General features: G+C 49.8%; 4 protein-coding genes across 4 annotated transcripts in view; 2 read left to right on the top strand and 2 right to left on the bottom strand.

Annotated features, from left to right (window-relative positions):
* The first annotated feature begins 230 nt into the window (after window positions 1-230).
* Window positions 231-1,202, top strand: LOC102457619 (olfactory receptor 11A1-like). Its single transcript, XM_006122758.2, has one exon. The coding sequence runs from the start codon at window positions 231-233 to the stop codon at window positions 1,200-1,202; it is 972 nt and encodes a 323-aa protein (XP_006122820.2).
* A 4,795-nt stretch (window positions 1,203-5,997) lies between these two features.
* LOC102457872 (olfactory receptor 1f45-like) lies at window positions 5,998-7,494 on the top strand. Its single transcript, XM_006122759.2, has 2 exons — window positions 5,998-6,025; window positions 6,560-7,494. Exons 1-2 carry the CDS (start codon window positions 5,998-6,000, stop codon window positions 7,492-7,494), a joined length of 963 nt encoding a protein of 320 aa, XP_006122821.2.
* A 3,872-nt stretch (window positions 7,495-11,366) lies between these two features.
* Window positions 11,367-25,704, bottom strand: part of LOC102458123 (olfactory receptor 7A40-like) — a 30,924-nt gene continuing 16,586 nt past the window's right edge. The window contains exons 3-4 of the mRNA XM_025184479.2: window positions 22,659-22,740; window positions 11,367-13,599 (exon numbers count right to left, since the gene is read on the bottom strand). Coding sequence (XP_025040264.2) covers window positions 12,647-13,573 — 927 coding nt within the window. The 5' untranslated portion in view covers window positions 13,574-13,599; window positions 22,659-22,740 and the 3' untranslated portion in view covers window positions 11,367-12,646. The remainder of the gene's footprint in view (window positions 13,600-22,658; window positions 22,741-25,704) is intronic.
* Window positions 19,263-20,346, bottom strand: LOC102458368 (olfactory receptor 6F1-like). Its single transcript, XM_006122761.3, has one exon. The coding sequence runs from the start codon at window positions 20,187-20,189 to the stop codon at window positions 19,263-19,265; it is 927 nt and encodes a 308-aa protein (XP_006122823.1). The 5' UTR covers window positions 20,190-20,346.

The following is a 25,704-nucleotide window of genomic DNA, read 5'->3' on the forward strand; positions in this document are numbered from 1 at the left end:
AAGAGCACTTTCAATAAAAGGCGTTCTTCCTCATAAAACAAGGTTTTCCGCGGTCATTTTACTTTCGAAAGAACGCAGCAGCAGTCTTGATGTGGGGAAGTTTTTTCAAAAAAACCCTGTAGTCTAGACACACCCGTGGAACAGAGTGATGTCAACATAGGAACCTTTTCCTCTGTGCTTTCCAAAGTATCCTTCAGAATTTGTTTGGTTCTTCCCTCTAGGTTAAACCCATGGCAGACATAGATGGGGGAAACCAAACGTCGGTCACGGAATTCATCCTCCTGGGATTCAGGGATACCCCGGAACTACAGCCTCTTCACTTCCTGCTTTTCCTGGTGATCTACACAGCGACCGTGGCTGGGAACATCCTCATCCTTGTACTTGTAGTGGCCGATCCGCACCTCCACACCCCCATGTACTTCTTCCTGGGGAACCTGTCCTGCTTGGAGACCTGCTACAGCTCCGCCATCCTGCCCCGGCTGCTGGCCAGTCTCCTGACGGGGGACAGGTCTATTTCTCTCAGTGCATGCAGAACACAATATTACATCTTTGGCTGCTTAGCAGCTTCCGAATGTTACCTGCTAGCCGTGATGTCTTACGACCGATATTTAGCAATATGCAAGCCCCTGCATTATATGGTCATTATGTATGGCAAGTTTTGCCTCCTGCTAGCCGCTGGGTCTTGGGCAAGCGGGTTCCTTGCTAGTTCCATAGTCACAGGAATGATGTTACAATTAAATTTCTGCGGCCCCAAGGAAATTGACCATTTCTTTTGTGATTTCAGCCCCTTGCTGAACATCTCCTGTAGTGACACTCGCCTGGTGGAACTTTCGGCTTCCACCCTGTCCTTTATATTCACCCTGCCCCCATTTCTACTGACCGTGACATCCTACGCTTCTATCATTCGCGCCATCTTGCGAATCCCGTCCACCACCGGGAGGCAAAAGGCCTTTTCCACCTGCTCCTCCCACCTCATGGTGGTGACCGTTTTCTACGGGACCATCACGGTTGTGTATGTGTTACCCAGAACTGACACACTGCGAGACCTGAACAAAGTGTTCTCCCTGCTCTACACGGTCCTGACCCCCCTGGCCAACCCGCTCATCTACAGCCTGAGGAACAGAGAGGTCCAGGAAGCCCTGAGGATAGTGCTCAGTAAATGGTGGGTTTCAGTAGAATTCAAGCCTTGCAAGCTAATTTGAGCAGCATAAAACAAAACTGAAGGGCTCTGGACCCAAGAGCCTGGGTTGCCTGTCATGATGGGCTATTAACTCATGACAGGAGCAAGGGAAAACTTAATCAAAAAACATAATGTCTGTCTTTGCTTGGGAACTCTCCAGACATGAACAGAGGTCAGACGTGTCAAAGCCAAAACCAAGACCTGGTTTTGGGCAAAGTTTCCATGTTTGGAAGTTGTGACCATTTGGGGAAGGTTGAGATCAAAATAATTTTTTCATATCTTTTAGATTCCTTTTTTAAAAGTATATATACGAATTATGAAATTGATTTCTGCTTTTGAAAATTTGCTTAACACTTGTTTATTCATTGAGATATAATTAAATAAATTTTGATTTTTAATAACTGATCAGTTTCAACAATTTTGTGCTGGTTTATCTATCTATCTATCTATCTATCTATCTATCTATCTATCTATCATAGAATCATAGCAGAGAGCAGAGAGGGAATCTTGTAGACGGAGCTGGACAGAGAAGACGCTTTCTGGGGCCACCGGCCATTCCCTCCTGTGGTGCTGGGGAAAGCACAATCGGACCCAGTGTCCATCCTGAAAGGAAGGGCTGGTAACAGGGATCAAAAGAAGGTGCTTGGGCAACAAAAATGGCAGATGAATTTTAATGCTGATAAATGCAAAGTAATGCACATTGGAAAACCTCATCCCAATTATGCATACAACAGTATTGGGGTCAATTTAGCTGTAACCACTCCAGAGAGAAAACTTGGAGTTTCTGTGGCTAGTTCTCTGAAAATATCCACTCCATCTGCAGCGGCACTCAAAAAAGCAAACCGAACATTAGGAATCATCAAAAAAGGGATAGAGAATAAAGCAGAGAAAATCTTATTGCCTCTGTATAAATCCACAGCACGCCCACATCTGGAATACTGTGTACAGATGTGGTCGCCTCATCTCAAAAAAAGACATATTGTCATTGGAAAAGGTTCACAGAAGTGCAACAAAAAGATGAGGGGCTTGGAACAGGTCCCGTATAAGGAGAGATTAAAGAGAATGGGACTTTTCAGCTTATAAAAGTTGGAGCATAAGTTTTCGTGGGCAAAGACCCACTTCGTCAGATGCATGCTTATAAGGAAAAGATATATGTTTGTTCCCATCACATAAGAACTAGGAGTCACCAAATGAAATGAATAGGCAGCAGGTTTAAAACAAACAAAAGGAAGTTTTTCTTCACTCAACTCAGCCAACCTGTGGAACTCCTTGCCAGGGGATGTGGTGAAGGCTAAAACTTTAACAGGGTTCAAAAAAGAGCTAGATAGATCCATAGAGGTTCGGTCCATCGATGGCTGTTAGCCAGGCTGGGTAGGGATGGTGTCCCTGGACTCTGTGTGTCTGGAGGTGGGTGACAGGGGAGGGATCACAAGGGTTCCCTGTTCTGTTCACTCCCTGAGGGACACTGGCACTGGCCACTGTGGGCAGACAGGACACTGGGCTGGATGGGCCTTTGGTCTGACCCAGTCTGGTGGTTCCTATGTTCTTATGACCGTCTGACGGGGTGGGAACTCTTCACTACCAGCTAGGGCAGGAACCTCAGTGTCCCGACCCACGGGACACCTACAGCCTGAGCACTTCCCCAGTTCGGCCAGTGAAATAGTTGGAAAAAGTTATTTCATGAAGCCCACTCAGCTGCCGGCTCAGGAGGGATTGGGGAATCGGGGGGGGGGGACCAACTAGCTAAATTTGAGGACTGTCTCTGGCCCTAAGATTAATTGAATTTGAGACTCCTAAGAGCAGCCAGTAGGACTGAACCTCAGCATCGTTCTGCAGGCCGCTGAAGAGAGGAGACCAAGTGTAATCAGCAGCAAGGGAGGGTTGGGTTAGATGCTGGAAAAGCACTTTCCGTCTACGTGGGCGGTTACGCTCTGCAGCTGGTGGCTGCCCCCTCACAGCAGGTTGGACCTAGCAGGAATGGTGTGGGTTAACGTGCTCCTGCCTCAGCACAGGGGCTGGACCGGATGGCCCCTTGAAGTCGCTTCCCACCCCACCTTTCTATGACCCCATTAAACTAGAGAGCGGAGGACCAATCACAGTGACGCCAAATGAGTGCCGGGAGCCACTCATCATGGGGGTGGCCAAGTTTCCCGCGGTCCCATAAATTTTGTTTACAGCCACCAGGCCTGACTCTGTATTCTGTGCTGTGATTTAGCTCGAATTTACCCCTACAGGTATTTCTAGACTACAGGGTTTTGTCGACAAAGGTAGACTTTTGTCAACAGAATTATACCTGTATCTACACTACCGCTGAGTTCTGTCAACACAACGTCGACAGAACTCGGCATTTTTGTCAACAGCGGTAAACCTCATTCTATGAGGAATAACGCCTTTTGTCGACAGAGTTCTGTCAACAGAAGGCATTATTGCATCTACACTGTCCTTTGTGTCTACACTCAGGCTACGTCTAGACTGCAAGCCTCTTTCGAAAAAGCCTTTTTTCGAAAAAGAGCATCTAGACAACAACAAGTATTTTCGAAAAAGCAAGCCGCTTTTTTGAAGGACAGCACCCAGGCAGTCTGGATGCTCTCTTTAGACAAAGCACAGTTTGCATGACATAGCACCTTTTTATGAAAGAGCACTTTTGAAAAAAGGCATTCTTCCTCGTAAAACGAGGTTTTCCGCGGTCAAAAAAACTGCCGCATTCTATCAATTTACTTTCAAAAGACCGTGGCAGCAGTCTAGACACAGGGGAAGTTTTTTCGAAAAAAGGCCACTTTTTTCGAAAAAACCCCTGTAGTCGAGAAACACCATCAGTGGAGATGTAGCATAACACCAAGGGCACGTCTAGACTACAGGCTTTTGTCGACAGATACTGTCGACAAAGCTTCTGTCGACAAAGAGCATCTAGACGTAGCCTGAGTGAGCTAAGGAAAGAGTCGGGCTCTACACAGATGGCATTATAGGGTATTTAAGTCCATCCCCACATATAACATAAGCCCTTCTTCCAATAGTCTATATGTGACATAGGCCCAGAACGTTATTTCTGGTCATACAATGACTCATTACTGTAGTATTCCAGCTAACTCATGAGCATACTTCAGAAGGATTACACATTTCAGAAAGGAATGTGTGATAGATTGGAGTAACTTCCTTCACACACACACACGGAAGGTATATCCTCTCTCACTGGCTGTGTCTAGACTACATGGCTCCATCGATGGAGCCATGTAGATTAGGGTTGTAGGCAAAGGCAAATGAAGCCGCGATTTAAATGATCGTGGCTTCATTTAAATTTACGTGGCTGCCGCGCTGAGCCGACAAACAGCTGATCAGCTGTTCGTCCACTCAGCGCGCTAGTCTGGACGCTCCCCTGCCGACATCAAAGCCCTTTGTCGGCAGCCCCATTATCCCTCGTGGGATGAGGTTTACCGGGGCTGCCGACAAAGGGCTTTGATGTCGGCAGGGGAGCGTCCAGACTAGCGCGCTGAGCGGACAAACAGCTGATCAGCTCTTTGTCGGCTCAGCGTGGCAGCCATGTAAATTTAAATGAAGCTGCGATCATTTAAATCGCGGCTTCATTTGCCTTTGCCAAAAAAACAAATCTACATGGCTTCGTTGACGGAGCCATGTAGTCTAGACATACCCACTGTGTCCAGCCTCCACTTTTTAAACAGAGACCGCTCCCCATTCTGCCTCGGTGCCGTGACTCTTCGACAGATGGATGATGAGTCGCACAAAATATTCCTGATCACCCCACTCTATGTATCTTCATGGTTTGGTGCATTATTATGTCCGTTTCTTGAGCTGCCCTCTCCTCTACCTGAGAGAAACAAAGACATCTCTGGAGCTTAGCTGCCGTCCTCAGTTCCTAATTTCCCACCGCTGTTCATACTCGCTAGAGACTACAGCTGTGATTAGCTTTGGGTTTAATTTCAACCACCCCTCAGCCACACTGCCAGGGGAAACTCCTCTTTCTCACATGGAAGATAAATCATGAGTCAGAAGAGGTGTGGGTTCTTTGGTAGTTCACACGGGACAATGGGTACCAAGCGGTACCTATCTGCCTGCCGAGAGAATGGAAGCAAATGAAGAGGACAGAGACAGGTGTCCTTGTTTCCCAAAAAGCTGTCTGAACGGGAGTCACATCAGAGATAAAGAAACATCCAGATGAGGTGAAGGTAAAGCGACCTTCACCCATTCTTCTCTTGGCAATCAGATGGAAATGCAAAGTCAAACTCTCAGAGACTTGTACTTTCCGTGACCTGAATGGACAACTATGAGCAACTGACCTCCCGTAGGACAACAGGTCAGAGAACTTCCACAGAGTAATTCCTGTTAGCACCGAAGCCGTTGTTTCAGGGAAACAACCAACGGTGACTGAAAATTGCGAGGGATGGAGAACCCACCACGAACCTTGGTAAGTGCTCCAAATGCTTAATGACCTGGGCTGTTTGAAACACATGCCTTATGTCCATTGTGAGCCTCAACTTCCAACTATTAGATGGGAAGAGCTGCTACACTGAAGAGCTGGTTACCAAATGCAGCCGCTCCCCGAATTACGACCACCTCCACTTATGACCATCTGCACTTATGACCAAAGCGGTCGTAAATGCGGATCCAAGTTACAAACGGTGATCCACGCTTACGAACAGCGCGGTTGCCATGTAACTCTATGGGATCCGAGTTAACGAACACTTCGAGTTACAGACCAAGTGTTGGTCCGTAACTTGTTCGTAACTCGGGGAGAGGCTGTATTTGTAGGCACTTGAAGGTCTGATTTTTAATGGTATTTAGGAGCCAAGTGGGTTTTCAAAATGAAGTCAGCGCCTACAATTCATAAAAATTAATGGGAATTATTAGATACCTACATTTTGTTTTGAAATCCCATTATGTATCACAGAGCCATAGAAGATTAGGGTTGGAAGAGACCTCAGAAAGCCATCGAGTTCAATCCCCTGTTCAGAGCAGAATCAAATACACTTTGCAAGTCTGACCTGGAATTCACACACCCTAAGTTAGTTGTCGTGTGTATGTCAACACTGGGGTGGAAACCTAGCCAAAGCCGGACATTTTTCATCTCACAAAAATAGAATAAAACGTCCACGGACGCAGGCCAGACTCTGATTAGAGAAATCCCGGTCTGAGTTCTATTTGTTTGCAGTAGTGCACCAGACTATCAAAAATCTGCTCCAAACTGAGGCAACTCACTTCCCTGGCCTGAGTATGGGGCAGGGAAACAGAGGCAGGCACCAAAGTGTTGAAACGTTCCTTGCCATGTTATACAAGGCCGCTCTTTGACATAGAATATAACCTTCCAATTCCATTCTGCTCTGTCCTGTGGCTCTTAGATGCAACCCACGACCGGCCCACAATGGGGAAATCAAACGTCCACCTCCGAGTTCATTCTCCTGGGATTTGGGGAGCATGCTGAACTGCAGTTCTTCCTCTTCCTGCTGTTTCTAGTGATTTACATGGTGACCGTGGCTGGAAACCTCCTCATCATGGCATTGATTGTGGTGGATCCGCACCTCCACACCCCCATGTACTTCTTCCTGGGGAACCTGTCCTGCCTGGAGACCTGCTACAGCTCCGCCATCCTGCCCCGGCTGCTGGCCAGTCTCCTGACAGGAGACAGGAGCATCTCTGTTACTGGCTGCTTGGTGCAATTGTATTTCTTTGGCTCCCTTGTAGACACCGAATGTTACCTGCTTGCTGTCATGTCCTATGATCGGTATTTAGCCATATGCAAGCCCTTGTATTATTCGACCCAGATGAGTAAGAGGTTCTGCCTCTGGCTAGCAGCCGGGTCTTGGATCAGTGCGTTCTTGGCTGTTATCGTTGTCATAGTCCTGCTCTCGCAGTTGATTTTCTGTGGCCCTAATGAAATGGACCATTTCTTCTGTGACCTCACCCCCATGATCAAACTGTCCTGCAGTGACACCCGCAAGATGGAACTTGTGACCTATGTGGGCTCCATCTTGTTCACGTTGCCCCCCTTTCTGCTTACCCTGACCTCCTACATTTATATCATCATGGCCATCCTGCACATCCCTTCTCCGGACGGGAAGCAAAAGGCCTTTTCCACCTGCTCCTCCCACCTCATCGTGGTGAGCGTGTTCTACGGGACGCTGATCGTGGTCTATCTCCTGCCCAAAACGGAGATGCTGCGGGAGCTGAACAAGGTATTCTCCCTTTGCTACACCGTTGTAACACCCCTGCTCAACCCCCTCGTCTACAGCCTGAGAAACAAGGATGTCAAGGTGGCCTTCAGGAAAGCAATCGGGAAATGGGTGGCGTTTGCGAATTCATGAGCCGAAGGTGAAAGACCTGTGTGACCTTAGCCCAACTCTGGCCTATCTGTTTGTCAGAGGTGTGAGTTGTAGCTTGCATGGTGGGAAGGGTTATTGCCTGATAGGTTATCTAACCCCGTGTATAGAAAGGAGAGATGGGGGAAGGAAAACGGGAGTGCTGGCTCACTGAAAATAACAGGCATGCTTCAAAGTTTCCATGATTTCCAGGATGGTCATCTAAAGCCAGAAACTTTAGGCAACAAAGCCACAAATTTGAGCACTGCTGTGACCCCTAAACACCCCCCTTAGAAGCCATTTTTAAACCCTGAATTCACTAGACATCAGACTGTTCGGTGTTAAGTTCCCTAAGAACGTGACTTTCAGTTGCCAGGGCTACATGTAAGAAGATAAGAACGGCCGTACTGAGTCAGACCAAAGGTCCATCTAGCCCAGTTTCCTGTCTGCCAACGGTAGCCGATGCCAGATGCCCCAGAGGAAGGGATCACAACAGGGAATCCTCACGTGATCCCTCCCCTATCTCCCACTTGCAGAGAAACAGAGGCTAGGGACATCATTCCTACCCATACTGACTAATAGCCATTGAATGACGTAACCTCCATGAATCTATCTAGCTCTTTTTTGAACCCTGTTAAAGTTCTAGCCTCCATCACATCCTCTGGCAAGGAGTTCCACAGGTTGACTGTGTGCTGAGTAAAGGGGAAGGGGAATTGAACCAGGATCTCCTACACTTCAGGTGAGTTTCCTCGGAATGGGGGCTACAGGTTCTATAGGAGAGCATCTCCTCCACTAGCTGTTCTGCATCTCCAGTTCATGGATCACCAGTGGAGAAAAGCACCCTTCCCTGCATCCCGGGTGAGGTGCCTGTCTCTTTGGGATGGCTGTGAAGCTTAAGGACACATCCCCTGCTGTCAGCACCTGGTCTTAGCTAATGAAGCAACTCCCCACGTAGATGCTGGGTTGGACGGCTTTCATTCTCTGGTACCTAGCTCCGTCTGTGCCTTGCATGGTGAGACCCTGGGGTTGCTTGCTACCCTGCAGAAGGCATAGGGTGCATAATGGTTGTAGCATCCCTCTCCTCTCCTCTCTACAAACTAGTTTGGCAGAGGCTGCCCATGGAAGGTAGCTACAGAGACCCCATTGTCCAGTCAAGGGGCATTGTGCCCAACAGGGCTGCGGATTCACTTCAAGACAGAGTCAATTAGGGACAGATAGGTGCTTTTATTGCTCAAGTATCAAAGAGGTAGCCGTGTTAGTCTGGATCTGCAAAAGCGACAAGGAGTCCTGTGGCACCTTAGGCTGTGTCTAGACTACATGCCTCTGTCGTCAGAGGCATGTAGATTAGACACATAGGCAAAGTCAAATGAAGCCGCGATTTAAATGATCGTGGCTTCATTTAAATTTACATGGCTGCTGCGCTGAGCCGACAAACAGCTGATCAGCTGTTTGTCCGCTCAGCGCGCTAGTCTGGACGCTCCCCTGCCGACATCAAAGCCCTTTGTCGGCAGCCCCGTTATTCCTCATAGAATGAGGTTTACCGCCGCTGACAAAACTGCCGCGTTGTCAACTTACTGTCGACAGAACTCGGTGGTAGTGTAGACACAGGTATAGTTTTGTCAACAAAAGTCCACTTTTGTCGACAAAACCCTTTAGTCTAGATACACCCTAAGGTGCCACAGGACTCCTCGTCACTTTTATTAATCTCACTATGAAGATAAACGTAATACTGCCAAATGATTACACGGCTACTACAAAATACAAATCTCACTACACCACTACCATTACAGACTTAATATTGGCAAACACGCCACTACTGCAAACTAATCCAAATAATTAGCATAGGCAAAGCAATGCATATAAATGAGCAACAGGCACTTGGAAATGCTTACACCCCTTCAGTCTGTGGGGCGTCCCATTCCGGTCACCTCACACCAGGCTGCAGTGGACGTGGCTCCAGCTGGGGGGATCAAGGGCACCTTCCAAGGTCTAGGTCCCTGGTGAGCCTCAGTGGGCACGGGACTCCGTGCACTAGTATACTACAGTTGTTTATCAGATGTGCACGTACCTGGCTCAACACCATTCTTATCACTCTTATGAGCTGAGACCGAGGTCAAATTTGTTTACTGCTTAGTAGTTTCCCAGCTCAAGGTGAGAGCTGATAAGGGCCAGCTGCAGTTTGGGCTTGCAGGGCCCCGAGCTATGCTAAGCTGGGAACAGCAGGGATGGAAACTTCCATTCCAGGCCTGCTAAGTTGCAGGACTCACATATGACTTTCATGTGACACTCGTATCAAACTGGGTCATCGTAGGTTTATAAGACGTACCTGAGGCGTTATCTATAGATTCTGAAAATTACGTTCTTGTGGCTTGTGGGTTGGGTTGGGCTGGCCACCGGAAGTCAATAAACAAGTAATAAACAAGTGTTATGTATTCATCTGAACTCACGCAGATTTGGAGATCGCGTGTTTCACAGTGGGCTCCCATTTACAGTCGACTGAGTGCCAATGATAGAGAGAGGGAGATTTCAAACCAGCAGGTCTATAATTTTGGGTGCAGACACGTTCAACTCTGTGTCCTTCACCCATGGGATATGTTGACAGGGTGTTTGCTTTAAAGAAAATAAAAACACAACCAGACCTGCTTGGAAAATCCTTGGAGAAGAAACTTGAGTTGGCTATACTTCAGAGAACGGAGGAGAGTCTCATTGAATGAAGTTGAGGCTCTAAATTTAATGTGAACTGAGACTGTATTGTCTACGTAACCCCCTTTGTTTCCCGTGTCCGTTGGCTGCCCCTGAATTCTCTGATCTTTATTAAATATATTCCCACTTGCCTTCCCTCTGAGCAGTCTGTGTGCTAAAAGCAGAATGGGGGTGCCCTGTTCCTTCAGGAACCATAGAATTGTGTTGATCATGGTGCACCTTCCAAACACCGAATGCTAGAACTGGAAGGGACCTTGACACGTCAAGTCCAATCCCCTGCCCTTACAGCAGGACCAAGCACCATCTAGACTGGCCCTGACAGGTGTCTGTCCAACCTGCTCTTCAATATCTCCAGGGATGGAGATTCCACAACCCCCCTGGGCAATTTATTCCAGTGTTTCAACACCCTGCCAGGCAGGAAGTTTTTCCTAATGTCCAACCTAAACCTCCCCTGCTGCAGTTTAAGCCCATTGCTTCTTGTCCTGTCCTCAGAGGCCAAGGAGAACATTTTTTTCCCTCCTTCTTGTGACACCCTTTTAGATACTTGAAAACTGTACCATTTCCCCTCTCAGTCTTCTCCTTTCCAAGCCAAACCAACCCAATTCCTTCAGCCTTCCCTCAGAGCTCATGTTCTCTAGACCTTTCATCATCCTTGTTGCTCTTCTCTGGACCCTCTCCAATTTCTCCACATCTTTCCTGAAATGTGGTGCCCAAAACTGAATCACAGGTGTGTCCGAAGGAAACCCAGAACACCCCGGAATCTTAACCATGGAATCCCAGCATGGTTCATCAGAATCACCAAATCTGCCCCCCCTCCCCAACCTCTTCCCAACTCCACCCTTTTGCAGTGTTGCTGTGACTGAAGAGGGGAAATTCAAAAATTCACTCTTAGGAAGGTTATCTCCAGTAACAGCTTTTCATATGTTAGTCTCATCAGTAAGGGCTTGGCTGGAAGGGAATGTCCCAGCTGATGATGGTGGGGAGATGGGGTAAGATGCTTTTCCAGCAGCCTGTTTTCCACTGAAATCAGGCCCCAGAATGAGTGCCCCGTTGGCAGGCTAGACAAAGGAAAACGCCCCTTTGAATCACTGGGCCCAGGGGCAATTACCCCCTCCCTTCCCCCACTCCCCTTGGTAAGAAACGATGGTAAGAAATGCACAGCTGGGACACCAAAACACAATCTCTGTAAACGAAACTATTTAATGTGTCTCTCGCCAAAACAAAAACCTGTTTTTGTTCAATTTGTAACCAGCCAACCAGCCAATCAGCTGCCCAAGACTTTTCGTTCATTTCTGGGTAGTTTTACCCCTTTTTAGTGTTTCTCTTCCCACCTCCCCCCGGAGGGGCAGGCTGCACAATAAAATGTTTCAGAGGGAAAGAAAAGTCAAAATGGTTGGAGCCAAATTCACAAAAGGGCTTGGGTGCTGCAGCTTTTCAGGGCTGAAAAAAACCACTGGGCTCCCTGAAGTCTATCACTGGGTGCAGTGCCGGGGTTCCTGGTAACAATGGATAGGGAGAGCACGAGTGGTGGGTGAAGGCCCAGCTGTCGTTAGGGCATGGTTTTGGCTGTGTGGGGCTCAGGGCAGGGTTTGGGGGTGCAGGAGTCAGGCAGAGATTGGGAGTGCAGGGGTCAGGGCAGAGTGTGAGGGTGCAGGACCCACGGCAGAAGGCTGAGGGAAGGGGGGCTGGGCAGCCTTGAGGGATTTACTGGGGCTACCTGCAGGGTGTCGCTGCTCTGGAAGCCACTCCTCCTGGGGGTCTGAGGTTGTGTTCCCTGGCCAGCGGCTCCTGGGGGAGCTGCAAGGGCCATCCCAAGCCTCCAGCTGCCCCCTATCACCTCCAGTTTGTGGGCCAGCCCCTGCCCGCAGCTACCCCCGTGCCCTCCTCCTTCCCACGTCTGGGGGCTCTCTTGGGGCAGCCCCTGCCTCCCAGTCTCCTGGATGTCCTGGCCCTGGCTTCCAGATGACCCATCTGCCATCCAGCTGCTCTGGGGGGTGGGGAAGACCCTGGCCTCCATCTGCCCCCTGGCCTCCAGTTCCCCCCTCTCTCCACCCCCCATGGTAGGGCTTGTTTGATTTCCCACCCACTCCACTGTGGAACAGGTCGGCAGTCCAGGGTGCTGCCACATTATGGAACATCTGCAGGAAGGCCAAGACAATTCACAGCCCAATGTATAAGCTGATGGGCCATCAGCTCACTCTGGCTTTTCCGTTGTAATCCCTGAAGCGCTGGCGGGGAGGCGACCCAGGACAGCAAACACGAAATCTAGATACACCGGTCAATCTTCTTCACTTCAGCTCCAAAGAGACGTGCCTACGAATGGGATGCTCATATTCAGCAAATCGCAACCTTTCCAACGATGCCTTCCATGAGCCATCCTGCGCAGAGCACCTCGGAGTTACGTCATGTTCCTATCTGAAGCATGTTCTCATACAGCAAACTCAATGCCCCATCATCATCCCTTGAATGTCCGCAGTAATTTCGCCACCGCTGTTTTCACCTCCTTGTTTTTCAGGCTGTAGATGATGGGGTTCAACATGGGAGTCAGGATGCTGTACTGGATGGAGAACATTTCCTCCAACACCGTAGAGGAGACAGAGCTGGATTTTGTGTACTGGCTAAACGCTGCCAGGTACAAGAACCCAACCACAATCAGGTGGGAGCTGCAGGTGGAGAAGGCTTTCCGCCGGCCCTGTGCAGAGCGGATCCTCAGGATGGTGGCGATGATGGGGATGTAGGAGACCAAGGTGAGGAGGAAGGAGGCGGCTCCGAGTATCACAGCGGAAGTCAGAAGCACCATTTCATTGGTGAAGGTCTCCGTGCAGGACAGCTGTAATAGATGAGGGAGCTCACAGCTAAAATGGAAAATTTGATTGGGCCCACAGAAATGCAACTTGAGGGCCAAACCCATGTTAAGCAGGGCATAGATAATTCCGACCGTCCATGCCCCGCTCACCAGCTGAACACAGATCCTTTTGCTCATTATCTGCATGTAACGCAATGGGTGGCAGATGGCCACGTAGCGGTCGTAGGCCATGGCTGAGAGAATGAAAACCTCCGTCCCGGCTGTGAGAATGAAGAAGAACATCTGGCTAATGCAGCCATGGACAGAAATAGTTTTGTGCTCCGCTAGGAAGTTCACCAGCATTTTAGGCACCGTGACGGAGGAATAGCAGATATCGACAAAGGATAAATGGAAGAGAAAGAAGTACATGGGGTTGTGCAGGTGAGAATCAGCTTTTATCACCAGCATTATCAACACATTCCCAACCAGAGTCGTCATGTAAATAATTAAAAACACCAGGAAGAGGAAAATCTGCATCCATGGGTCAGTGGAAAGTCCAAGGAGAATAAATTCAGTGATTGTGGTTTGATTTTTCATTGGTATTTACTCTGGAAACATATGACCTGAAAGACCAGGAAAAAAAACAGATTAACAAATCACATAAAAGTCACATTGAAATGGTATGTGAAGGTCATCGGTAAAGTAGGAGGAATGTAAAGAGAGTCCTTGCAAAATTAAGGTTTTTAATAGACTAAATTTATGGAGAATATATATAGAGAGAAAGAGAATGAAACTTGTGTTTTAAATAGATGACAGATGACAAAATGAGGAGCAAGTTGCAGTGGGGGAGGTCTAGGTTGGATCTTAGGACAAACTCTTTCCCTAGGCGGGTGGGGAAGTGCTGGGATGGGTTCAGTAGGGAGGGGGTGGAATCTCCATCCCAAGAGGTGTTGAAGTCCCAGCTTGACACAGCCCTGGCTGGGATGACTGAGTTGGGGTTGGCCCTGCTTTGGGCAGGGGGTTGGATTCGATGACTCCTGAGGTCTACTCTAGCCCTAGGATTCTACAATTCTGTGATCAATGACACTGGATGTGCGCAAAGACTTGTGCACCCAATGGCCGTTAGACATCCAAATCCCAGAATCAGGCCCTATGGAGATTCACAACCGCCTTGCTCAGCCGGGATGGTGGGTCTGTACCTCTTCTCCTGAAGTGGTTCTACTCTGGCTAAAGAATGAAAGAGGCATTGCTGTTTGTGTGCTGGATCTTCTGACTCCGAGGTGCGGCTATCAAGTCATCCACATTCCCTCTCACTCTGTATCTGTAGGGAACCATCCCATGGATGCCAGCAGATCTATGGATGATTTACACCAAGACAGGACATGGTCAGTCATCTCTTTGCCTGGCAATTACTGTCTATTCTTGGGGGCTCTTTTGCAGAAAATGCTATTTAATATCTGTAGTATCTCAAAGGGTTCATTCCTGTGAAAATTGCCAGGGAACTGCCAGAAGAAACAAATGTGCTTGGGGACGTAGAGTACTCACAGAGACATAGCTTTGAAAAGAGACGGATAGAAAATTGGTGAGACCTTAGCTCTTAAGTCACTTAAGCTCCTTTGAAAATCTGACCCTGTGGGACTTTGATTCACTGTTCTGCACATCTGAATGTCAGGCAGTTCTAATATACGGGAGTCTGCCCTGCCCTCATGAAAGTGAATGGCTATTCTGACCTCTTTATTAATAGAATGAAGCTCATGTTCTCGCCAATGTCCAGTGCCCAATGTCCCCATAAGACCCTAAAGACAAACTACATCTTTTCATATCCTTATCAGCTCATGAGACAAATATCTAGGGGTATGTCTAGACTACATGGCTCTGTCGACAGAGGTTTACAGGATCGGTCGGTAAAGGCTTCCCCAGCCGACAGATCTGCATCTCTACTGACGCGCTGTGCTGGATCAAGTAGGAATAAGAGATCCTCCGGAAAAGGGCTTTATTCTGGAGGATCGTGCCAGTCTAGACGCTTTTTTTCCGGCTTTTCCCCAAGCCGGAAAAAAAGCGGCGGACATGTTTATTTAAATCCATGGGGGATATTTAAATCCCCCGCGGATTTCCCTATGCTGACTTACCTGATTTGCATCCCTTTTCTGGAATTTGTGGCCAGTCTAGACATAGCCAAGATGATTAAATCTAAAGCAGACTACAAAGTGTTACTAAGGAGGTCTCAAAAAGTTGAGTGATGGGGTGAGAAAATGACAGACGGAACTGAGTGTTGATATATGCAAGGAAATTCACATTGGACAACCACACATGCAAAACAGTCCAATCTAAATAAGCTGTTAACATTCAGGAAAGAGACATTGGAGGCACTTTGAGAACATCTACTCAATGTGTAACAGGGAAGTCAAGAGAACTCTCGGAATATCAGGCACCATTAGGAAAGGGATAGAGAATAAGACAAAAAATATCATAATGCCTCTGTATCAACCCATGGTACGCCCAAAGCCTTAAACTCCAAATAAGATACGCAATTTGCATTATGCAAATTGCATATCTTATTTTGATTCTATTTTGAAATAGCTTTTGAAAATGTGGCATGTCTACACAGAGCCAAATTTTGAAATAACACACTAGTTCGAGACATCCCTTAACCCTCAAACAATGAGGTTTACCAGGATGGCAAAATAGCGTGCCCTTTTTTCAAAACATATTTTGAACTAATGGGTGGCTTGTTAAGACATGGGGTAGCTATTTTGGGACACCTTCGATATCCCAAAATAGCTACACAGTGTAGATGTGGGTGAAATTAATTGGCAGGAGGCTTAAGGCAAAGTATTGCTTCGCACAATGCACAGTCAAGCTGTAGCTCTCATTCTCCCATTATGCCGTGAAGGGCAAAAGAGTAACTGGGTTAAAAAAAGAAGAACGAGGAGAGTTAATGGGGGATCAATGGTTATTCACCCAGATGGGCAGGGACGCAGCCCCATTCCCTAAACCTCTGACTGCTAGACGCTGGAACTGTATGACAGGACGGTTCACTCGGCAAACTGCTCTGACCTGCTCACTCCCTCGAAAGGATCTGGCCAAAGTCACAGACAGGACACGGGGCTAGATGGGCCATTGGCCTGACCCAATAGAGTGTGTCTTATGTTCTTAATGAAGTTCAGGGTCTTCTAAAAAAGTAGCATAGCTAATTCCACACATACACACACTCCGAAGAAAGAAGCCATGGCTAATATGCCATGTGGCTCGAGAACTTGTCTCTCTCACCAGTAGATGCCAACCCATTAAGAGGTATCCCCCACTCATCTGGTCTCAGTACAGGGGGCTGTCTCCAGCCAGGAGACAATGGGACCTGTCAGCAGACTCTTAGATAACAGGAGGCAGAATCTGGCCCTCTGGACTGGAAAGGAAAAAATCAGATTGAAAAGGAAGAAAAGCCTGAATCAACTCACCTGGCTCATAAAGACGGAAGGATCATTGTGACCTGGGCTTTTCTCAGTCTGTTTCCATAGTCTGTTCACCTACTGATCTGTCTGTCTCGTCTCTAACCACTCTGCAACGCAGCCTCTCAGGCCATCACTTCCTTCACTCTGCCAAGAGGGACCTCTCCCCATAGCACTCCCACACTAAGAGCTGATCTCTGACAGCTGTTTAAATGCTCTCTTGTCTGCACTCCCAGGACGAGATCCCTGAACTGCGCACTGAGTAACACGCCCCCAGTGAGATCGCACCAGGCCTCCATCGCGACAGTGTCCACAGTGCGGGACTGGCGCAAAACCACATGCAAAGTCTATGAACACCAGAGTAGATTTCTGTGGTCACTCTACTATCTATCCCCACACACCCCCTCTATCTATCTATCTATCTATCTATCTATCTATCTATCTATCTATCTATCTATCTATCTATCTATCCCCACACACCCCCTCTATCTATCTATCTATCTATCTATCTATCTATCTATCTATCTATCTATCTATCTATCTAGTGTAACACAAGGGTTTCATTTTCGTGTTTGTTAACATTGTTTCTGGATCTGTCACTATTGTGATGCTGTTGTTGGATATAATGGACAGGAGAGTTCATCCAATAGTCTGTCTGGGCTGTAGAAGATGCCTCCCTTGGGGAAGAGGGGGGAGGCCCTTTCCAACAGGTGCCTAACACTGCACACTTCAGGGCTATGTCTACACTGGCCCCTTTTCTGAAAGGGGCATGCTAATTTGACAGGTCATAATAGGGAAATCCGCGGGGAATTTAAATATCCCCCGCGGCATTTAAATAAAAATGTCCGCCGCTTTTTTCCGGCTTTTAGAAAAGCCGGAAAAGAGCGTCTACACTGGCCCCGATCCTCCGGAAAAAAGCCCTTTTCCAGAGGATCTCTTATTCCTACTTCCTACTTCAAAGTAGGAATAAGAGATCCTCCGGAAAAGGGCTTTTTTCGAGAGGATCGGGGCCAGTGTAGACGCTCTTTTCCGGCTTTTCTAAAAGCCGGAAAAAAGCGGCGGACATTTTTATTTAAATGCCGCGGGGGATATTTAAATCCCCCGCGGATTTCCCTATTACGACCTGTCAAATTAGCATGCCCCTTTCGGAAAAGGGGCCAATGTAGACGCAGCCAAGGTGTGGGAGGCATTAGGAGGAGCATTGCCAGCAGATATAGAGAAGTGATTATTCCCCTTTATTTGGCTCTGGAGAGGCCACATCTGAATATTGTGTCCAGTTCTGGGCCCCCCACTACAGAAAGGATGTGGGTGCGTTGGAGAGGGTCCACTGGAAGGTGACCAAAATGATATGGGGGCACATGACCTACGAGGAGAGGCTGAGGGATTTGGGTTTGTTTAGTCTGCAGAAGAGAAGAGCGAGGGGGGATTTGAGAGCAGCCTGCAACTTCCTGAAAGGAGGCTCCAAAGAGGCTGGAGAGAGGCTGGTCTCAGTGGTGACAGGTGACAGAATGAGGACCAATGGGCTCAAGTTGCAGTGGGACGTGTCTGGGTTGGATATTAGGAAAAAGTCTTTCCCTAGGAGGGTGGGGAAGCACTGGGATGGGTTCCCTAGGGAGGGGGTGGAATCTCCAGCTCTAGAGGTTTTTAAGTCCCGGCTTGACAAAGCCCTGGCTGGGTTGATTTAGTTGGGATTGGTCCTGCCTAGAGCAGGGAGCTGGACTTGACCTTCTGAGGTCTCTTCCAGCTCTATGATTCTATTCTATGATTCTTGCATGGGGCTGGATTAACAACTGTCTTTTACAATGAGATCTAATCTTCCCATAAACACTCCAAGTTGCATTACCCTAACATACATGCCATCCGCAGCTTCCCTGGGATATCATTCCAGTGTTTAATTCCTCTCATCACCAGAGAACTGCAAAGGAAGTTGGGTGCCTCGTTTTCTCACACGGTTTTCAACAATCCTAGTGGAAATACACCAAATACTTTCCAAAGGACTGGGGACTAAGAAGATACAATAAAAAATGTAATCTTTATTCCGATGTGATCAATGGGCTGTAAGGCAAATACACAATAACAATTCACAAGCGTAGGAAACTTCTCCTTGAAGGATGTTCATTTACATATTGGAAATCATAAATGTTTTTTTTGTTACATCTGAGCCCAATAAAATTTTCGTGTCGTTAAATTGGAAATGAGGAGAAAGAACAAGGACTGGAGGGCAGGTCCTTTAACCCTTTCCGTGATACGGTTTCTCACAACAACCCTCAATCTTCTTCAGGCTCAGATCTCTTGACCACTTTGTTTCCCAGTGTGCACTCTGTGTGCTTTTACAGAGATTTCTAAAACACCTTGGGAAACGAGGCAGCCAGCTCTGACTGACATTCAACAGACGTCCTTCTTCTGACTACCTTGGGCTCATTTGAAATTTTGAAATCACAGTCTGATAGTGGTCAACAAGATGGTGCACAGAAATAATATGTCTTCTTTTAGCTCCTTGGTATCCCCTTCGCATACAAGCGTCCTATGGGGTTGTCCTTCGGTTGCCATAGCAACATGCTTCTCAGGTGGTTATCCACACTAACCTATAAGTCGTTCTCAGAGTCCTTGCCTTCCAGAATAGACTCCCTTCTCTTAATATGGTCTACGAAGAATTGCTCCATAGCCAGATCCCATCAACAGGGAGAGCTTTGTCCAAAGATATCAGATGTTTTTTCCTGGGCTTAGTGATCCCTGTCCAGTGGGAAAGCAGGTGTCATGGTGATTCATGCAGGAATATACACACTTTGAGGTACCAAATATTTGATCCATGAATGCAACCCTGTTGATTTGGCCATGTTTCACCTCCCACGCAGTATGTTCTGCATGGCTTCTTTCATCTCTTTGTTTCTCAGAGCATAGATGAAAGGGTTCAGAAGCGGCGTGACAATGGTGTTGATGATGTTGACTGTCTTGGTCAGCTCCAAAGAGTGCCGCGCAGAAGGCTTGACAAAGAGTAAAATGGTGGATACATACCAGAGGAGGACGACGGCCAGATGGGACGAGCAAGTGGAGAATGCCTTTTGCCGGCCTTTCCTAGAAGGGATTCTCAGGACAGTGGAGATAATGTAGATGTAGGAAAGGAAGGTTATCACACACGAGCCCAGAATGACAATGACCGAGATGGTCAAACCCAACATCTCGATGATGGATATGTCCGTGCAAGAGAGGACAATCAAGGAATCCATCTCACAATGGAAGTGATCGATGACATTAGGGCCACAGAAGGACAACTGGGATATTAGAGAGACCAGAAGAGCAATAAGCAGGAAGCCAGACACCCAAGAGCCAACTGCCAGTTGAATTGACAAGGAGCTGTTCATAATGGTGCTATAACGCAATGGGTAACATATGGCCAGATAACGATCGTAGGCCATGACGGACAGGAGGAAATATTCCGTGGTGGCCAAGGAGAACGTGAAGTATATCTGTAGGAGACAGCCAGTAAAGGAGATGGTTTTGCTTTTCCCCAGAAAGATATCCAGGGCTTTTGGAGCAGAGGCGGTGGTGAACCAGATCTCCAGGAAGGAGAGATTGACGAGGAAAAAGTACATTGGCGTGTGGAGGCGGCAGTACGTCACCACTAAGATAATAATGGCCATGTTTCCCAGGAACGTCACAATGTACATCAAGAGGAAGAGCACAAAGAGGAAGATCTGCAAATACGGACTCCCCGGGAATCCCAGGAGGATGAATTCCGTCACCGCACTGTGATTCTGCTGCGCCATTCAGGCAGTTTTAGCTGCTGAAACCACAGAAACAAGAGCCACAAAATATGCAGGGAGCTTAGCCAGACAATGATCTACAGTTACTACGGCCCTGTTGGGATGTGTTGGGCTTGGCCTGGGTTTCCCAGTGGGGCACCTGCAGCAAAACTGAGACTAGAACCAGGAATGCTGCCGTCCAATTTCTGCATCTAGACGCTCGCCCCTTCACCTCTTTTAGAGCTAGGGATGGAACTCAGCAGTCCTGGACTCCGATTTTTAAGGGAGTCTGATGGACTTGGGTGCCCTGTTCCCACTGGGTTTTGGTAGACACTGGATAAGTACTTTCCTGATCCGCCTTTCAAAACCTAGCCCCTGTGTGCAGTGCTGCACTGCACCGACCTGCCCAACCCGCTCTTCCAGCAGTGAGCATGGAACCTCAGGCACTGTGTGCAGTGCTGCACTGCACTGACCTGCCCAGCACTGACATGGAACCCAGCCCATGTGCAGTGCTGCACTGCACTGACCTGCCCAGCACTGACATGGAACCCAGCCCCTGTGTGCAGTGCTGCACTGCACTGACCTGCCCAGCACTGACATGGAACCCAGTCCCTGTGTGCAGTGCTGCACTGCACTGACCTGCCCAGCACTGACATGGAACCCAGCCCCTGTGTGCAGTGCTGCACTGCACTGACCTGCCCAGCACTGACATGGAACCCAGTCCCTGTGTGCAGTGCAGCACTGCACTGACCTGCCCAGCACTGACATGGAACCCAGCCCCTGTGTGCAGTGCTGCACTGCACTGACCTGCCCAGCACTGACATGGAACCCAGTCCCTGTGTGCAGTGCAGCACTGCACTGACCTGCCCAGCACTGACATGGAACCCAGCCCCTGTGTGCAGTGCTGCACTGCACTGACCTGCCCAGCACTGACATAGGATCCAAGCATCCCAGCTCCCATCTCCCTACTCTGAGCCCCAGAGCCTGAAGCACACGAGGAGCAGGGGACGACTTCAGTCCCAGTATCATGTGTTTGGCGCCAACATGGCTGCTCCGCTGGACGACCACCGCCCGTATTTTGATCTGCAGCAATGAAGTGTCACTGGGTTTGTGTCCACAGTGCAGCCTCCTCAGCCACTTGTGCAGCCTGACAGCTGGAAAAGCAGCCCACAGACGCCCAGAAGGGGAGTGGGAGGGACATTAAACCCCGCTCATCTCAGACCCCTGCCCACCTGTGCAGCTCCCCTGCCTCCCGCGTACGCAGCCCTCCCGGCAACCTAAAGCCATTCTCCCATGTCATTTTTTGTCTCCCTCCAGAGATCTCCAGGGGCGTGGTCTTCACCTCCCAGTCTGGGCATCCTCTTTATGACAGGTCCATTGAGAAATGCTCCGTAAAGGGTTAGTCACGGATATTTCGGCAAATGCTTCAGCAGCTCATCTTGGGCCAGCCACTTGAGATATGGTTCTTACAAACCTGATGTAAAACCATTTCTAAGACTTTGCCTGGCTGTGCTTCTCACCCCCTGCTGACAAACCCGGCTTTAGGTCTTTCGCGGGCTCATCGATAATTCCTGGTTTCCCATATTTGCTCTGGCTAATTTCAAGATTTAGTGTAAGCCTTGCTTTTCTATGTTGATGGATTTAAATGTTCATTGTTATGCAAAATAAGAATGCAAGAACCGTCAAAGATCCATCTACTCCAGTGTCCTGTCTGCCCACAGTGGCCCATGCCGGGTGTCCCAGAGGGAGGGAACAGAAACAGGGAATCATCCAGTGACTCCTCCCCTGTCGCCCATTCCCATCTTCTGGCAAACAGAGACTAGAGACACCCTCTCTGCTCATCCTGGATAACATCTGTTCAGGGAAGAATCCCCCATCAATTTGTCTTTCTCTTTTTTAACTCTGCTACTGAGTTTATGCTCTGCTCTAGCTTTGAGGGTTTCCTTCTATTTGTATCAATTAAATATTCACAGTTGTGCTCAGGGTCAGACAATTGGGGTGTTTCCAAGGGTAATAGTTTAATCACAGTAGATGTTAAGATTCAAAATGTTTAAGGCTTTTAACCACTTAAACAGTATCACCATCGCAAAGCAAATGTGTCCCTGCATAGATCTGCAACACAGTGAGAAAGGGAAAGTGTCCAGAAGCTGACTATGAAATACAAGTGCAATTGTCTAGTATAGTTTCATCCTGGAGAGTGAAAGTAACCTAGAAGCACAGGATTACATGTTCAAAGAAAATACGGGAATTAGGAACCCAAACACATTGAATTTCCGTGGGATTTATACATCTCACCCCACTAAAATCCGTTCAAAATCCAAGCCTAAAAAATACCGCCATAAACAATGAAAGCAAAGCAGACTGCAAAATGTGCTCTGTACAAAGAATTGAAACTAGTAATCATTTGAATGCTCGGAATGAAAACACCACCCTCACATTCTGATTTCATGTGAACCGGTGTAACTCCCAGGTGCTCAGAGCAGACCTACTCACCGTGAAGGGGGCAGGTCTGTGGGTGCATCCTGAACAGGAAACGTCATTGCTGTCACTTCAGAGGCAAAACAAACGTGGTCTCCTACACATGGAGAGAAAAAATGACACGCTGTTTTTATTGGTAAAGAAACAGACAGTAAGGCTGCGTCTCTAACGCGCTTTCGGAACGTGTTCACAGCATTCAAGCCTGCAATCTGCTCTTCTGGTTTGCCATCAAACAGCCTTCATTAATTGTCAGCGTTCACTGAGAATTGAAAAGGAACGATCTCTGTCTTATATGCTGCTGTCTTCTTTCTCTCTCCTCTTCGGCACTTTTCTCCACTCCTCCCTCTTTCTTTTATATCCTCCTCTTTTGTTTTCTAGTCAGGCGATATAAGACTCTTTGACTCAGGAGGGCTTATTCCAGGAGCTCGGAGGCCCCCTTGGGACCCGCTCTTCAGAGACAGTCGCAGACTTTCTCAGAACGAGAGGGAATTGCCTGAGGGACCATTAACCAACTACCTCAAGGGCCAGAGCTCAGAGAAGATGCTCGAATTCCCACCAGCCAGCGTGGGGCTGGTAAACTCATAGGACCGCCTTCCTAGACTTGCCCTGCACCAAGTTCTGAGCAGTTCCCCTGTGGCCTGCAGTTTGCAAAGTCTCCAGGGGCTGGACTTGGCTTCCCAGGGCTTCCCCCTTCCTGCAGACTGGGGCTGGAATATGGTTCCTGGCCTGAGCCTCTCTTTGTGGGGTGGTCCCCAGGAGTCAGAGGGTCTAGGGTGGCCCGGGGATGGAAGGGTTCCCACCCTGGCAGTCTTTGGGGCAGGGAGACCACAAACCTGCTCCATTGGCTGGGGACAGGCAGAGCCCCGTCCACCTCTAGCCAGGGCCGGCTCTAACTTTTTTGCCACCTTAAGCAAAAAAATATTTGGGCGCCCCCCCCCCCCCCCCCCCCGCCTTGGCCTGCTGCTGCAGGTCAGGCACCGAGGAGGAAACGCCTCTTTCACCTTGCAGCTCTTTCACTTTGACTCCCACCGCGCCAACTGGCCAAACCCAGCCTGCATCCAGTCTTCCCCCCACCCACCACTCACTGAACCCAGTTTCCACCTTCTCTCCCCGCCCAGGCAAACTCGACCCCTCAGTGACCGGACCCAGTCCCCCCCACTTCTTCTCTTCCCACCCAATCCACTCTGCACCCTCTCTTCCCTCCCAGCCAAACCCGAACCCCCCCCCAACTGGATCCAGTCCGCCCCAGTCTCCCACCTCCCCCCACTGACCGAACTCCATCTCCTTTCCCTCTCCCCACCAAACCCTCATTTCCCCAGCATGCATGGAAATGTCGGAGCGCCCTGCGGGAGGGGGAAACGTGGCACGGGTCCCACTGTGGATGCGCGTGGACACAGCCCGGAAATGTAATGCGCAAGGCCAGGGGTTCACGATAGAGCTCCCGGAGAGAGGCAGCGACACCTCTTCCCCGTCCTCCCGGCCTAGCTGGAATCACCTGGCGCGGGAAGGGCGTGTCGTCCGCCCGGCCCCACCAAGGCGGCAGCTCCCCCCGCGCTCCGCGCCCAGCACCGAGGCGCTGATGAGGGGCAGCAAGAGCACGCGTTCCCCATTGCCTTGGGCGGCCACAGGCAGGCCCGCATTGGGCGGCAAACTGGCTGAAATGACGCCCCTGGACAGGCGCCGCCCCAAGCACCGGCCTGCTTTGCTGGTGCCTACTGGTGTCCCTGCTGCTGGCAGCCTTGCTGGTGCAGCTGTCCCCAGTGCTCACTCTGCAGTGTAGGGACCCCCCCGCTCACTGTCCCCAGTGCTCACTCTGCAGTGTAGGGACCCCCCCGCTCACTGCCCCCAGTGCTCACTCTGCAGTGTAGGGACCCCCCCGCTCACTGCCCCAGTGCTCACTCTGCAGTGTAGGGACCCCCCCGCTCACTGCCCCAGTGCTCACTCTGCAGTGTAGGGACCCCCCCGCTCACTGCCCCAGTGCTCACTCTGCAGTGTAGGGACCCCCCCGCTCACTGTCCCCAGTGCTCACTCTGCAGTGTAGGGACCCCCCCGCTCACTGCCCCAGTGCTCACTCTGCAGTGTAGGGACCCCCCCGCTCACTGCCCCAGTGCTCACTCTGCAGTGTAGGGACCCCCCCGCTCACTGTCCCCAGTGCTCACTCTGCAGTGTAGGGACCCCCCCCGCTCACTGCCCCAGTGCTCACTCTGCAGTGTAGGGACCCCCCCCGCTCACTGCCCCAGTGCTCACTCTGCAGTGTAGGGACCCCCCCGCTCACTGTCCCCAGTGCTCACTCTGCAGTGTAGGGACCCCCCCGCTCACTGCCCCAGTGCTCACTCTGCAGTGTAGGGACCCCCCCGCTCACTGTCCCCAGTGCTCACTCTGCAGTGTAGGGACCCCCCCGCTCACTGCCCCAGTGCTCACTCTGCAGTGTAGGGACCCCCCCGCTCACTGCCCCAGTGCTCACTCTGCAGTGTAGGGACCCCCCCGCTCACTGCCCCAGTGCTCACTCTGCAGTGTAGGGACCCCCCCCGCTCACTGTCCCCAGTGCTCACTCTGCAGTGTAGGGACCCCCCCGCTCACTGCCCCAGTGCTCACTCTGCAGTGTAGGGACCCCCCCGCTCACTGTCCCCAGTGCTCACTCTGCAGTGTAGGGACCCCCCCGCTCACTGCCCCCAGTGCTCACTCTGCAGTGTAGGGACCCCCCCGCTCACTGCCCCCAGTGCTCACTCTGCAGTGTAGCGACCCCCCCCCGCTCACTGTCCCCAGTGTTCACTCTGCAGTGTAGCGACCCCCCCGCTCACTGCCCCCAGTGCTCACTCTGCAGTGTAGAGACCCCCCCGCTCACTGCCCCCAGTGCTCACTCTGCAGTGTAGGGACCCCCCCGCTCACTGCCCCCAGTGCTCACTCTGCAGTGTAGAGACCCCCCCGCTCACTGCCCCCAGTGCTCACTCTGCAGTGTAGGGACCCCCCCCGCTCACTGCCCCCAGTGCTCACTCTGCAGTGTAGAGACCCCCCCGCTCACTGCCCCCAGTGCTCACTCTGCAGTGTAGGGACCCCCCCC

Source organism: Pelodiscus sinensis, chromosome 30 (assembly GCF_049634645.1).
Source record: "Pelodiscus sinensis isolate JC-2024 chromosome 30, ASM4963464v1, whole genome shotgun sequence".
Classification (NCBI taxonomy): domain Eukaryota; kingdom Metazoa; phylum Chordata; order Testudines; family Trionychidae; genus Pelodiscus; species Pelodiscus sinensis.